Here is a 16,939-nt window from a genome sequence, read left to right as displayed (position 1 = left end):
CGAACCGGCCGTCAGATATAGATGGGCTCACGGGTCTAGTAAGTTGACGTGAGACCCATTAAAGAAGGTGAGCCTATGAACTGGGAGTGGACATGGGTCCCACTAAGAGGTGACAGTCGGGGCATTACAACATAAGCCCTTTGAACTGAGCTTTATGCTTGTCCTGAGAATTAGCCATAGCTTTCATGCTATGCAACACAACATTGCCATCTTGGTCTCTTAGAACCCAAGCACAACCAACCAGCCTATTTCTAGTAGAATTTTTCTTATTTTATCTACCTAAACATATTGAGCATACATTTTTCTTTTAGTTCAATTTTAGTAGGACGAAGTTATGTTATTGTGTAGAAGTTGGAGACGTTACAAATATGGATTTTAAAGTTAACAATTATGGGAAAATTTGCAAATAGTCTGAAACTATTCTTTTGTTTTTTTTGGGAAATGGCATATGACAATTATTACATTCTCCTAATTTTTCAGAAAATATATATATTTTGGAAAGGAAAAAAATATAACCAAATACAATTCTTCTAAAAAAATGTGCATTTTTCCATCTTAACATCTACTCCATCTGTCTCATAAAAATTGATGTTTAGAAGCTTTTACACATTTTAAGAAAATAATGATTACTTAGTTTAAATATATTTTTTCTTTTGACTAAAGAGATATTATTTAATTTGAAACCAATAACAATTCAAACTTTTAAATATTTTCAATGATTATTTCTTGAAGTTTACAAAACATCAATCTTTGTGGGACAAAAAAATATCCTAAAACATCAATTTTTAACGATCGAATCTTCGAGTTGACCAAATCTCCTTGAAGCTCAAGGATTTTTCTTCAATTCCAGACTTCTTGCCCACCTAACCACCTCGACACCCGAACTCCTCCCGGGTCTTTACTTCTTAATTGTTAGACCCTCGTACTGCTGCTGAAACATGTGAGAGCTGGATCCCACACTCAATATCCATAGTGGTCGAGTTGGATCTCAAGAACAAACTATGGAGAAAATATGTGTCTTATTGAGCTTCTGTCTTTTAGTCCCAACAATATATTAAATTAACTAAAAACGATAGATTATAATAAAATTTTGTATTAATATATTTTTGATTTTTATATGCTTGAAAACTAATTTAGTAGTGTAATAGTTGCTAGACAATAAATTTTAGTATACAATTGTCCTTCAAAAAAAGTACTCCCCCTTTTTTTTAAAACAGTGTATTATAGATTTTAGAAGATACTCTAATGACGTAGTATGTAAATATGATGAGATCAAATGTTGTGTTCAATCAAATCTTCCCACACATGTTGACGACCAAAAATTCATATTTATAAAATATTCATTATGTGTGGTTCATCGTCATTTCACATGTCATTAAGTAGTACACTAAAACCTCTATAAATTAATATTCTATATATTAATACATTATAAATTAATAAATTTTGTTGTTCTCAAGTCGAGTCAGTGTAAAAAATAATCAAATTTGATAAGATAATAAGATAATACTTTTTTGAAGTTCTCATGTAAAATATGGTCTTAATAATATCATAAATTAATAATTATGTAAATTTACATATATATATATATATATATATGTTGATATATGTATGTTTTAGAATTTAGAATTTTCTCATAGAGCTTATATCTATAAGAAAATTGTTATGTTGTATTTTTAAACCATAGTGATAGAAAATACTCTATAGCATGTCATAAAAATAGGTAAATGTTTTTAGTTTTCAATTTTTACATATGCATCATTTTTATTTTGATATTTTATAGATTATTTGTAATTTATTGTCAATAATATTTTCTAAATATTAAAAATTCAATTCTAATTGATAACATCTGAAAGTCTAATCTTTATTTTGATAAAATTGTCTCAATTCATATATTTTTAAAAATTTAAACAATCAAAATATATATCTATAAATTAATAATTATTAATTTACACTATAAATAATAGATATTAATTTATATATAAATTAATATCACTATAAATTAATAAAATACCATAATCCCATTATTATTATTTTATAGAGGTTTAAATATATTCATCATTTTTCTTTTCGGTGGTTTTTATGCAACTAATCAATATGTTATATCTATATGAGTACGTTATCAAAGGATGTTGGTCTAAATTAAATGTTCAATTAATAATATACTGCAAACTGAAGAACAAAGATCTCGGATCACAATTTTTATCATATCATCAAAATAAGGGATTTGGAGTAATTATTGATTTATGGACACAACTCTATCTTTTTGTCACTTAAAGAAAGAAAAAAAAAGAGAAATAAGTCTAGATGTTTTGATATTCTTGATGCTAACATAGATAAACATATATGCAAACATCAACCATGTGTTTGGATTATAAGACCTAATGGACCATGTAGATTAACAAGTCAGGAAATATGTTTCCAATGGAAAGTTGTAGTTGGTCAGCATTTTTCTTTTCTTTCTACAAATAAAGATATTTCTATTTTGCCCAAAATAAATAAAGATATATTTCCATTTACGAGAGTAAAGATATATCTTTATTTTTATAAAAACATTTGAATAATTATATATCTTTGACTATTTTTCCCAAAATAAATAAATAATTATATATATCTGACTAGTTAATCATTCTTCAAAGGTGATGGAGTATAAATAGATGGGATGCTATAATTTAAAGTTCATTTTTATAAAACATTCACAGTTATTATTGGAAAAAAGTCATTCATAATGTATGGCTCATCATCATTTCACTTAATATTTTGTGGTATATTCATAGTTTTTCTTTTTGGTGGTTTATGCGAAGCTAGTCTGCATATAGATGTGGATATCATCAATGATATTGGTCAAAATATTCAATTAGGACTACACTGCAAATCAAAAAACAAAGATCTCGGATCACAATCTTTAGCTCCTCATCAACACTGGGGATTTAGAGGATCTTTTAACTTTTGGAGAAGAACTTTATTCTTTTGTCACTTTGTATTGGAAAATCAGTCTAAATGGATCGATATTCTTAATTCTAGCGATATAAAGAAATGTAAACATCAACCTTGTGTTTGGAGCATAAGACCTTATGGTGCATGTAGAATAACAGGTGGGGAAACATGTTTCCAATGGAATGATGGTGTTTGAATACCGTTGTAACAAGATTTCATATTTATAAGCCAAATAATAAAAAGTGTTATTTTGTTTTTACTAAACCAACACTTTTCGTCTCTTAAGCCCATCATAAAATTTCAAAACTTTGGACTGTAGAACATCCCTGCTAGGTCAATTTGATTGAGCCCCTTAGACCACTAAAGAGAAAGAATCTTAGAAGCAAGCTCTAAGTTTAAAAATAATTAACGATTAAATAAAAGATGCACCAACTTTCATGGTTTGAAGTAGGATTTGAGAATTTTTGAGAAATATCCTTTTTGGTGTATTCCTTTCAAAAATACTTCTTTCACCTATCCATTTTTAAAGATATCCTTTTTAAATATGAAAAATTATCAAATTTTATATTGTTCACAAGGTACTTCTAGATAATAACTAATACCTCTAGACTCAATCCAAATATTTATGAAGTCATAAAACATTTTATAAGGTTTTTAAAAGGTTTACAAGGTTTTTAAAAGGTTTATAAAAGGTATTTATATTGTATTTATAAAATATATATAAAAGAATTTACACACACATAAAGGTAATTTGTGTATATATTTATAAGCATACACACAAATTTTGAAAATTTGCAAAATTTTAGTGGCTTTTTTTTATAGCGTTTGAAAAAGGGGGTATTTTTGAAAAATGGTATTGCAAAAGAGGTACTGTATTTTTTAAATTCCCCCAAAGAATTTTACAATAAATCATATTAACATTCTTAAAATCATCAAAATCATTTAAAATCTCATGGAAACTCAAAACTCTTGAAATATTAGATTGAATACACCTCCGGTGTATTCAACTTGATATTTGTGAATCCTATGTTGTTCAATCATGGATTTTTAAAAGTCTATTAAAATCCACTGTTATTATTACTGATGATTCAAAAATCTACTTTAAAATTCACTGTTATTGTACTGATGATTTAAAATTCTGCTTTAAAATATACTGTTATTCAAAACAGTTTGTGCGATTTGAAAGAATTTTACAATTAATCATATCAAGTTCCCTAAAATCATCAAAATCATTTAAAGTCTCATAAAAATTCAAACCACTTGAAATATTAGATTGAGTATTAGTTGTAATAGTATCATGTAAATTTGAAACCAAATATTAGTATCTAATCATTTACATATTTTGTTCAAGAGGTTATTGTCAATTTGTTTTCTCATTTGTCATTTCTTGATAAGAGAAACTAGCATGTTGTCTTGTCACGTGATATAAAAAAACATATGATGTGACAACGGCAATTGTTCGTTTTCTGTTTCCTTTTTCATTTAAGAAACAACAAGTGTTGACAAACACATTATACAAAATAATTAATGGTTTTTCTGATTCAAATACAATGTTTGCAATTGGGGTTAGGCGAGTTTGTGGAAGCGGAAAGTTGCAATTTCAAGTGTTATTAAAGACTTTCAATGATTGGTTTAATGTTTTAAAATTGGTACATTTGCGGTAGTTTTAGGAATGATTGACCAGGTGGTGAAATAGCGGTTAAAACGTTAATATCAAAAGTAAATATAATATATAATTATACAAATATCTAAAAACAACAAAAGATTTATTAAACTTGATTAATAATTAAAATTTATAAATAAAGTACTAAAAGAATTATTCAAATTTTTTTGATATTTGTGATAATGTCATGATAAAAAAATTCAAAAAGTTACACATGGCCAATAATAAATGAATAAGGAGATATGATACTTGTGTTTCTTCTTGATTTCATCAATTTGGGTGGAAACCATTGTTGGAAGTAGTGGAAGAACCAATCAAGACGTGAAAACTATGAAAATTCAATTACACGTGATGAATGGTTCTAAGTGATTTAAGTTTTTGTGAGACTTTGAATGATTGTGATAATTTTAGAGAAGTTGACATGATTTATTGTAAAATTCTCTCAAATCCCACATAAAACAATATTATTTGGATTTTTGTATTTTTAACTAAAGGAATTCTCTCAAATCCTCTAGAATCGCTAGAAATCATTTAAATCTAAATCCACAAACTTTTTTTTGAATAATAGTGGATTTTAAAATAGATTTTTAAATCATTAGTTCAATAACTATGGATTTCATTAGACTTTTTAAAATTTTGTAATGAATAACATAGAATTTGTAAATTTTATACAAATTACTTAAAATGTCAAGTTGAATGCAGATATTGAAGTTTTCTTTTAAGTTTTAATTAACTACTAGACATATTTAATACAAAATTTATAAAATTACTTACGCTGTATTGTAATATATTTCCGCAGTACACTCGTACAACAGATGAAGACTAAACAAAACACATCAAGAGGTTGTCTTTTTTTCTCCCCCTTGCCAAAGCCAAAACTACTTGTGTTGTTTTTTTCTTTTTTTTTTTTTTTTTTTTTGCCTAAAATGTGTAATTTGACTAGTTGGGTATTATGAGGCCTAGTTTTATGCCAAAAGTCCAATATGGAAATAAGACTTAAATGCAACCCAATTGGTAAAGTTAAATAATCGAAAGAGCTCACGTTAATCCTTGGAAATTCTACTTCTACTTAATTGCCCTTAATGGAGAATACCTTTTAAAAAAATTTGGACAAGCTTTTCTCATTATTTCAGATGCAGAAATGCACCACATTTATCCTCAGACCTAAAATTATTTTTTTGCCACTAATAAAAATTAATTCTTGACATTTTTTCCCTTTTATAATTTTAAAAAATTATCAAAAAAATTAATTACAAAAATATAAAAATTAAAAGTAAAAATTCGTAAAAAATTGGCAAAAAAATCTAAATGGGCTTCTATAAAAAAACCGTCAAAAACACACCATCTTAGTCAAAACCCTAAAATCATAGGTCGTTTACTATTATAGATACTAGATACCATAACCATTCTCCATAACTCAAAAACAGAAAGAACAAAAAGACCCTAAACTATTATCATGTTATGAAATTTATTTTTGTATTATAATATTGGTCTTTTATATGATTTATCGGATTTTAATTTTTTGTTCCCTCTTTTTGTAGTGGTTGTTTGGATATCAAAATCAAGCAACTTTTCACCTTTTAAAACAATTATGTTGTGTTGTTCTCTATGTTTTGTTTTATACTTTGGTAGTTTGGAATAAAATCATAATCATTTTTTGTTTCAGAAGATAAATTCATGGATGATCATAATTGTGGATCTACAAAATTGAATATAATAATATTTAAGTAATAATATTATGAGCTAATGTTTTTTTTAATGGTTATAGTTGCAGAAAAACTATGGTGAACTCTATGCATAAAAAAATTATAGTAATTTTCTAAAAATTTATAATAATTTTCGAAATTTTTTGATTTCCTTCTATTTACAAATAGATTTAATTATAGTTCTGTTTATTTTTTTTTGAAGAATAATATAATATGTGTGCCTAATAAATATTTTCTCTTAAATTGATAGAAAGCATAAGAAATTATAATTATAATTCTGTTTATTTTTTTGAAAATAACATAATTTTTGTATCTTATATATTATTTACCCATTTTGAATAAATTGAAAAGGGCGAAATTTTAGTTATTATTTTGTTTACTTTTTTAAAAATAATACTAATTGTGACTAATATTTTTTTTCTCTTGATTTAAGAATAAATGATTAAAATATAACAAGAGGATAAATATACAGAATATGAATATTTTACCACGTGTGCGATTAACTATTTATATAATTTAATATCACTAAACATACAAAAAGAAAAAAAATACTGAGGAGTAGGAAACATTTATCTTTTAACAACGAATCAAATCTATATTTTATTTTTTGTAAAAATATATATATATATAATCAGATATTATTTGTCCTAATAATATATATCTAGCTTATAATATAGTACATATATAATCCAGATTTATTTCCTATAAAAATTTCCTATTTTGAGACATACCAAATACGATGGGAACCTCTTAATTTTGAGGTTTGGGAAACAGGTAAGAGTGGCCAGATTTAGGGCGGATGACGAGAGCACCGTATACGGTGGCACCTAAGAAAGAATAGTGTGTAATTTAACAAACCAACAGCAAAAAAGATGGATTTAAGATTCAATTCCTTCTCAAATTGATGGAAAGAATAAAGAAATATGAATTAAATTCGCTACTTCATTCTTAGATGTTCTTCAAGAAAGAAGAGATTGGGAAGAGTTTTTTTAACAATTTACAATTATTGTTTATTCGAAATTGCTTTGGATAGATAGATAATATATAATAAATTGTAAAGTTCCCTTTTTGTTTATTAAAAAAATCAGAAATTTAAATTTTATATCTCAATTAAAATTAAAAAGTAATAGAAGATAAATACTATAATATATTGCGAATATTTTTTTTGAGAAAATTCCTGTTTTTAGTAATGTTAAATTTCTACAGAATATATTTTTTTTCATTTAAAAAAAACGAAAACTTAGAAAAAATTGGAAATCAAATATTCATATCCCATCTAATTTTTTTTTTTGAAATAGAAAATAAATGCTAGAATCTATTGTAAATATTTGTTTAGAAAATTTATATTTTTTAAAATGTTAAATTTCTATAGATAATTACGAAAGTTTGACTTTGGATACTAAGTTATCAATATAGAGTCATAACATTAGAAGTCAAATTTGTTAGGCCTAAACATTTATGGTATATATTTTAGAGGATAGAGTTTAGTATTTATAGTTTTGGGTTTAGTTTTTGAAATTTTCAGAAATAGCACTATTTACATATTTTAAATATTTTAAGAATTTTTCGAGTTTGGGTTCTCTACTTTACATTTTGAGTATATTTTAGAGGGGATAAGGTTTAGCATTTATAGTTTCGGGTTTAATTTTTATCTATATTGCTATATTATAACTTTAGAGATTTGCTAAATTTTAAAATGAGTTCCTTCTAATTTTGAATGTTTATATTAACAAATACTTGAAATTCATATTTTTGTTCTTTTTTTTTTTTAGCATTCATATTTGTGTTCTTTATTTTGAATTTGTAACTGAATCATTGGAAACCAAATTATATATGTTTTTTATGAAAAAAAGGAAGCGTGGATTTTTTAATATATGGAAGGATCAAGTGAAATTTAAGATGTTAAAGTAGTATATTAAAGTTTTAAAAAATATATATATTAACTGGCCAAGAAAAATAACAAAATATTTTGAGACTTCATTAATGAGGTTTGACACTTTTTACTATAGTTTGTTTCTTTACAAGACTAAAATATTTTGATGACTGGCATACATGTTTTAAAAAAAAAATACTACTAAATCTAACAATAAATATATATTTTTAATTTTGACAAAATAAAAATCAAATTTTGAAATTATTGTTTATAATCAGCAATTGCCCATACAAGAGTGTGGGTAACTCTACTAGTTATACATAACGACTGTTAAATTACAAATACCACCCAAACCCAAACCCAATCTGATATGAAACCGAAACAGATCCAAAAGTGAAACTATGCATGTACTGTATATTGTAATATAGTTTGGGAAAAATGTCAGAAAAAATATTTTAAATTACAAAAATGGGATTTGAGTCTAGTGGCTAAGTAAGGTATGGTTTCTCCCAAGCGGTAATGGATTCGAGTTCTAATTTAACTTCTCCTCAGTTGATTTGAAGATGTGTTTTTTTTTTGTAAATTCAATAAAAATTCAACTATTTAGTTGGAAAGTTAACTAAAGTTAGCTATTTAATTCACTACAAACAAAATTCATGATTTTTTCAATATTTTTGATAAGTTCAAGATTTTTATGACATTTTTCTTAATAGAGCTTTACTGCATCCATGTTTTCTATTTCTAATGGAACCCAAAAGAAAAAGCTGATAAAAATATTTTAAAAAATAAAATAAAATTAAAGATACATTATTTGTATAAAACTCAAACTCAACAAAAAACCGAAAACTATACCATACCAAATAATAAATGATATCTTTCGTTTTCAACATTTATCAATCCCTATAACCAAAATATTATCACAAAACGTATAAATAATGATTTTAATATCAAAATAAATCGTAAATACCATTTCATTTATCCATCCATATCGCTCTCACTATTTTTATTCAACCTATTTAATGTCACTCAACGTAACCTTATTCCTCAAGAAGGCTAGAGTTTACTTTGGGCTTTTGTAGACATACGACTTGGCGAGATGGACAATGAAAACGAAGGAGATGGAGCTGAGACAAGCAAGTAGCCAATAGAAGTAATCAAGATGTGCCTGGTTTAGGTTATTATCGAACCAGCTCGGTTGACCGGACTGGCTTGTGGCTTTCTCGATGACCGATACCATGAAACTACTTAGGAAGTTTCCTATGCCTATTATGCTTAGGTATAGAGCCAGTCCCATGCTCCTAAGCTCGACCGGGATCTGTCCATAGAAAAACTCTTGTAATCCAACCATAGTGAAAACGTCAGACACTCCAAAGAGAACGTATTGTGGAATGAGCCAGCAAACGCTCATTGGGACCGTGGCGTCAGGCGAACCAACTAGCCCGTGGTCTCGTGCGACCTTGAGTCTTTTCATCTCGACCAAAGCAGCTGTCGCCATTGAAATAATTGAGAGGAAAATGCCGGTGGAAATTCTCTGAAGCGTTGTGATTCCTGCTGGTTTATGAGTGAACGATCGTACGATTGGGACGAATAAACGGTCATAGATTGGGATGAAGAAGATAATTGCTAGGCTTATGAAGCATTGGAGTGTAGCTGCAGGGACTATGAGTGTTGACGAGATTGATCTGTCCATTGTAGATCCTTGTTTTGTGAAGAAAGTAGGAGATTGCCCATACACAATGCCAAACACTAAACTACACATCCATATTGGAATGAGACTCAAAACAGTTTTAGCTTCCTCAACTTCATATGAACCGCACGAAATTACCGCTCTATCCAAGAATCTGCATTTGCAAAAGATTATACTCATTTTTATTATCTTTCAACAAGTCACAAATTAAATACAGATACTCGAAGCTGTGAGAGTTTTCATATATAGTTTTTTATTTTTGTAAAATGTAATGTAAACACTTTTGCTGTTGTACGTATGAAATTGAAAAAGAGAAAAGTTGAACAAAATTTAAAGGAAGCTGTATAGATATACTCCCCTCTGTCCCGGATATTTGATGTTTTAGGAAATTTTTTTTTGGTCTTAAAAGATTGGTTTCTCAAATTTTTAATATATATATATTAATTATTTATTTGAGTAAAAAGTGAGAAAGTGAGAAAGGGTAGTGAGAGGTAAAAAGAAGAAAACGTATAAATTTAATCATTTAAAAGAAAAAGTAACTAATAAATTAAATTTTTTTTGTTTTAATATGTATGAAAAGTTCTAAACATCAAATTATGCTGGAGTATAAATATATGGTTGAACATTTATATTAAACAAACTAGATAAAAGTGAAAAGGAAAAAAAGTTAAAACATGCCACATGAGACGAATAAATATTTCTAATTTATAGATTGAAAAAGTTTCAACCTTTTTTTAGTTCGGTGATTTATTATGTCTACGCATTTATATGTACTATTTAAAGAAAATGGACTATTAGGTTTACGGTTTAACTACGTTTAGATAAGCATATTGACTTGCAAAAACCAGTGTAAAAGAGCAAAGAAAACGAAAAAAAAAAAAACATGTATAAATCTAGTATTACCTGAACTTATTCGAAGTTTCTTCGTCAGGCAGAAGAAGGCAAGTCTCATCAGAAGGAGTTTGTCGTCGGTTTTTGGCTGCAGCGATTAAAACAAGGCCAATTCTAACAAAAGGGTTATTATGTTTTTTCCCTTGTCTTTTTTCTCCTCCAGTGTTGAAGCGGTAAGTTTTGATCCCAAGTAAGAACAAGAACAGAGAAAGTATCATGGAGAAGCATGGAATCCCATATCCTAAAGCCCAGCTTAGATTTTCTTGGACATAATTGATGACCAACCGAGTGGTGAATATGCCGGTTGATATCGCAAAATACAACCAGTTAAAGTAAGAGCTCTTGGCTTTGGACTCTACAGGGTCTTGTTCATCAAACTGATCTGCTCCGAAAGTTCTAAGACATACCTTGAAGCCTCCTTCCCCTAACGCAATCAAATAGAGAGCACAAAAGAAGACTCCTACTTTGACCTGAGAAACGCACGAAACATGTGCTTCTTGATCTCCACAGAGATCAGGAATCGTCGCTGAATACGTAAGCAGCACAAGTCCCTAAATAATTCAAGATCACACAAAATAAAAATATTAGAGGTTTTCAAGAATTATAAGATTCGAGCTCAAGAATGAATAAGAAAAAGCTTTTGAGTAATTTATTTATTACCATTATGTAGAAAGAGGAGGTTAGGAGGATGGTACGGAAACGTCCGAGAAAAGAGTCGGCGATAGAACCCCATATGAGAGGCAAAAAAGCTGCTGTTCCGAGCCAGAGGTTAACGTTTGACGCAGCAACCGCCGTTGACTCTTGTAGCGGCCCCGTGAAGTAGGTCATCAGATTTGAGGCTACCCCGAAGTAGGCGAATTTCTCCGCCACTTCAGCACCTGTTCGGAATATTCTCTTCTTTTAGTTGACGTGGAAGTTTGACTACGTAAGGTGGATACAAAAAAAAAGGTCAAAGACTTACCAATGGTGAAGCCAGAAGATCTCCATCCACCGGAGGCGGATCTGACGGATGGATTGCCTTGAAAATCGACGGAACACTCGACAATATCGTCTGAAACTATAGTTCCAGTCTCATTATCGCCCGTGAACGTCGACATTGCCTCTTATAATATTGTTTTGAGGGTTATTGAACTACAGGTTATATATATAGTACATAAAAGTAACCAAAACTAGTGTTCATATGATATTGTTTAGCAAGTGAGTCACGACGATCTAGAACTTTTATTGATTGGTCCATTGATAAATGCGACGCTATAAACTTCTTAGGTGTCAGGGAATGACACAAGGCATAGAAGTGGTTGGGAACGAGGAGAAATTTGCACAACAGAGTGGTTATTATAAGACATTAATTAAAATAAATGGAAGATTTTTATTTTTTTGGTCAACAATAGGAGGATTAGATTTCAGATATGATGATGATTACGGCCGATCGCTATGCCTGCCTGTCATGGAGTTCACATTAACAAAAATCAGAATGACCAAAATCTACTCTAGGCTTTTCATATTATAACCTGACAGCGTTTTCCACGTGAGTCACGAACGAAAACGCTATTGGTGATCAATTAATTGATTAATTGCGACTAGACGCTAGAAAAGTCTACGGTTTCAGGAATCGCGTAGATAAAGTGGTTGGGAACGAGCTACGGATAGTTGTCAAAATTATTAGATTTCAATTGATGAGAGGTTCGATCCGATCTCCAGTTGTTTAACGCATCCTATATTCAAGATTTTCTGGCAGACGCCAGACGATTGATTGATTGTACTCTTCTCATTTTTATTATTTTTGTAGAAATTTGAAAACTACATTTTCTTTGACTAAGGCATCGTACACGTATTGAATCATTTCTTTTTTTCCCTTTTCTTTTCGCTATTGACAAAAATTAGTAAACCATCTTGTTTTGTTTGTAGCGGCGACAAGAAAAATCAAAAAAGTTAAATTTCTTATTTCTACAGCTATAGTCTATACAAAGATTTTCAATATTTATCGATTTATAATAAAATCAAAATTCGTCAATTTAAATCTTTTTAAGTTATTATTGTAATATACTTTTTTTTTAAATAATTAAGTACCTTTTTCACCTTTTTGATTGACGGACCGACGGTGATGGAGGCAGACACGTCTCATCAATCATCACAATGCCATGTGTGGGTTAATTAATATGTCACCATCTTTGAAGGTTACACAGCGTAAGAGCTGTATCGCAGTTAATAATTTTAGGTCCAGGGCGCCGGATAACGTTGCATGGGGGGGGGGATAAACATTTTTTTGGGCAAGCTTTATCCGAGATAATTAAGGAAACACTTTGTCGAAGCAGTACTGAAGATTTAACTTCAAAGCATTTTTTAATTGCTCTTTTATTTGCTTTGATAATTTTTGTCAAAGCATTGTTAACTAATTACTCTTTTATTGCCTTTTAGTTGAGTTTATTAGTGATGTGGCATAACTAATCCTAAAAGCTAGTTCAAGGAAGAAGGGTTGCCACGATGATAATAGAGCCACGATGGAGCAAACCACCCCAGGGAGTTCTAAAGTGTAATGGAGATGTATCTTGGAATAACAAATCCTCGACGGTTGGAGGAAGTTGGATTCTCAGAGATGAGTATGGACGGGTGATATATTATGCGCAAGAAGCTTTTTAGGTGTACAGATTCACTCATATTAGCAGGATTACAGGTCTTTAAATGGATGATCGAAGCTCTGCAGATTATGCATATTGATAACGTGGTCATTGAGTTCGAGTGTGCGATGGTGGTTAAGGCTATTAACCATCCTTATGACTGGCCTCGATATTGTTTCCTCCTCCAAGAAATACATAACTGCTTGAGCAGCCTCCGATCATGGGAGTGTAAGCAGGTCGCTGCTATAGCTAATAAGGCAGTTCGGTCTATCGCCAGGAGCGTTACACGGGATGGCCGCTTCCAATCATACCTAGCTTTGGGAGGTCCCTCATGGCTCCAAGATATTCTGGTGGTTGATGGTTGTTAATGGAATGGATCCCTTTTCTGTCAAAGGTCGTGATCTTCATACTTGGAGGGCTCTTGTTAGCCTCATTATCAAGTATTTGTTTTTTGCTTTTCCTTATCTCTGAGACTTTGTAATTTCTTTACTTTGGTTATTATTCTATCTGACGACAAAAAAAAAAGGGAGAAGGGTTGCCACATCACATAGATATTATCCAAGGAAACTAATTTCAACCGATATAGGATATTCTAATAGCCCCTCTTAAGATGTGGGTGGGAAACAATCCAACGGGAAACTGTCCAAACCCAACATCTCAAAAATACAACAAGACATGCCACTTATATAAGCCATATTGGTGAAAAATCATTTTTGTGTGAATTTGCTTATTGGACCAACCATGAACTATGATACTATATTAGTGATGTGGCCTAACTAATCCCAAAAACTAGCTCAAGAGAGAAAGGTTGCCACATCACATATATATTATCCAATAAAATTAATCCCAACCTATGTGGGATATTCTAATAGAATTCAATTATAATATGATACTAAGTAAAAAACTAAAGTTTCATTATTATTTTTTCTATTTTCACATAATATTTTAGTATAGTTATGAAGTATCTTACAAAAAGTTTATAATCTACTTAAAATTATCTAAATGTTATTTATCTAAAATTATTTATAGTTATCCGAGATATTGGAACATGAATTCCATTCTTTTCTATTTGGACACTGATTTGCATTATTTGATTTATTTAAAAAAAAAAATTTGACGTGTAAGTTTTAGAATAGTTGACTTTTAAAGTGTAGTTTTTGGACCTTTTTCCATATAGTAAGTATGCCGATGTTGACTTATTTCATGAAGCCATATCAGAAATGGAAAAAGCTTTTTTTTGTCCACTAGATATTGAATAAGCAATTCAGTTTTTTTTTTTTTTTTTTTAAAGAAAAAAGAAAAGCATTTACATCTGTAAACCGAATATGCTATCACAATTCTCAAAAGCCAATTCAGTTAAAGAGGAGGACTTATGAGTGATGACTATATGACGTTTTTAGAAGTGTTTGTCTATTATAGACATACGACTTAGCGAACCACAAGTAGAAGGCTAAACCAGTGGAGCTAAGACAAGCGAGTAGCCAGTAGAAATAATCTAGATGAGCTCGAACTCGTTTGACCAGATTGGCTCGTGACTTTGTCAATGATTGATATCATGAAGCTGCTTAAAAAATTGCCGACCCCGTATATGCTTAGATTCAGAGCCATACCAACACTTCTAAGCTCACTAGGGACTTGGTCGTAGAAGAACTCTTGCAAACCCACCATTGTGAACACGTCTGCGGCTCCAAAGATAACGTATTGCGGAACCAACCACCACACACTCATCAGTATTTTGACATCATCCCGAGCGGTATGGAGCCTTTGAGTCTCAACCAAGGCGGCTACTACTATAGCAAGAATGGAGAGGAAGATCACTGTGCCAATCCTTTGAAGCATTGTGATTCCTGATGGGTTTTGAGTGAAAGATCTTGCCACCGGGACGAGTAGACGGTCGTAAAGTGGGATGAAAATGACCATTGTTAGGCTTATGAAACATTGTAGTGTAGCTGCAGGGACTAAGATTCCTGGTAACATTAACCTGTCCATTTTGGCTCCTTGCTTTGTGAAGAAAGTATGGGATTGTGTACATACAATAGCGTAGACTAAGCAACTCATCCATATGGGAACAACCTTAAGCACTGCTTTGGCTTCTTCGATTTCAGCCAAACTACACGAAATCGCTGCCTTGTCGAGGAATCTGCCATAGTAACATATACATTCAGAGAAACCAAGGTGGTATAATCACAAATGTAGCCTTAAAGACTATTAAGAAAAGGAACATTTCTCTGTAGTGTTACCTGAATCGCTTGGAACTCTGGTCAGCAAGGAGAAGGAGGCCTTCGTTCGGGTTATAATAAAGATCTAAATTTTGTTGTCCTCTGTTCTTTAAGGCCTCCATGAAAACATGAATGATTCTAGCAAAAGGGTTCTTCTTTCCTACACTTGCAGTGCTAAAGCGGTAACTCTTAGTTCCAATGAGGAAGAGAAGCAGAGAAAGTAGCATGAAAAAACTTGGAATACCAAATCCTAAGAACCAATTTAGGTACTCTTGAATGTAGCTAGAGACCAAGCGAGTGCTCAATATGCTAACACAACTTCCAAACATCAACCAGTTAAAGTAAGAACTCTTGGCTTTTGCCTCTTTTACATCATTTCCATCCAACTGATCAGCTCCAAATACCTTAATACACGGTTTGTAACCGCCTTGTCCTATTGCTATAAGATACAGAGAACAGAAAAAGAGAATTACTCGGAACTGATTTGAATCTTTGGTGTTTGAAGTAGTCATGGCAGAAAAAGACAGCAACCCAAATCCCTGTTTGTTTCATGATCAAACCATCTTAAGAAACAAATAATGAATGACAGAAGTTGTTTGAGAGGAAATGGTTATATATGTATGTATATACCAAGATATAGAGAGAAGACGAGATCACAATGGTACGAAAACGTCCGAGGAACGAGTCAGCAATAAAGCCCCAGAGAAGAGGCAAAAACGACACCGTTCCAGTCCATGCGTTGACATTAGCCGCAGCTGCACTCCCCCAATGGTCCCGTCAAGTACGTTATCAGGTTCGACGATATACCGCAAAAGGCGAACTGCTCCGCCATTTCAACACCTTGTACAAAGAAAACAAAACGGTTGAATCTCTAGGTCTAGGATAAGAGTTTAACAAAGCTAATTTGGTGTAATCAGACTTAATTTACTAACCGATGATAAGCCTAGCCGATTTCCATCCTCCAGGGGATGATCTGCCGGCTGGTTTGTCCATGGAACTCTCAGTGTTGACCTGATGAAGAGTACCTTCAAGCTCATCGCAGGCGATCACCATTTGTCTTTTACAAATTAAAGTTGTCTTTTATGTACAAGAAGATAATAATTGAGTAAGTAGTATATGTCTTTTGTTATATTGAATTTAAATATTTGAAAGTGGCATTCTGTAGTAGTAGGTGCTCTGGTCATTGTTATTATATAGATTTTTCAATTTATCTGGTTCAAGATATTGTTAAAACATGTGTTACTCAATCCAAGTAGGCACCATTTAATGAAAATATATGTTTAAAGAACGACTTTTACAATTATAAAATTAATTTTATTAAAAAAAAACAAACTAATTAACATTAATT

The 16,939-nt window shown here is 30.7% G+C and overlaps 1 protein-coding gene and 2 pseudogenes across 1 annotated transcript; 1 reads left to right on the top strand and 2 right to left on the bottom strand.

Annotated features, from left to right (window-relative positions):
- Positions 1 to 2,694: 2,694 nt before the first annotated feature.
- LOC104753791 (S-protein homolog 20 pseudogene) lies at positions 2,695 to 3,198 on the top strand (annotated as a pseudogene).
- Positions 3,199 to 8,937: 5,739 nt separating this feature from the next.
- Positions 8,938 to 12,236, bottom strand: LOC104751054 (protein NRT1/ PTR FAMILY 5.12). The gene is made up of 4 exons (XM_010472930.3): positions 11,716 to 12,236; positions 11,415 to 11,632; positions 10,767 to 11,305; positions 8,938 to 10,017 (listed from the first exon to the last, which is right to left on the bottom strand). Exons 1-4 carry the CDS (start codon positions 11,849 to 11,851, stop codon positions 9,237 to 9,239), a joined length of 1,674 nt encoding a protein of 557 aa, XP_010471232.2. The 5' UTR covers positions 11,852 to 12,236; the 3' UTR covers positions 8,938 to 9,236.
- A 2,506-nt stretch (positions 12,237 to 14,742) lies between these two features.
- On the bottom strand, positions 14,743 to 16,649 carry LOC147925805 (protein NRT1/ PTR FAMILY 5.11-like; annotated as a pseudogene).
- Between the last annotated feature and the right edge of the window lie 290 nt (positions 16,650 to 16,939).

This window comes from Camelina sativa, chromosome 16 (assembly GCF_030686135.1).
Source record: "Camelina sativa cultivar CO46 ecotype springtype chromosome 16, ASM3068613v1".
In the NCBI taxonomy this organism is placed as follows: Eukaryota; Viridiplantae; Streptophyta; class Magnoliopsida; order Brassicales; family Brassicaceae; genus Camelina; species Camelina sativa.
Note: the sequence above shows the minus strand (reverse complement) of the source record. Positions and strands in the feature narration are given on the sequence as shown.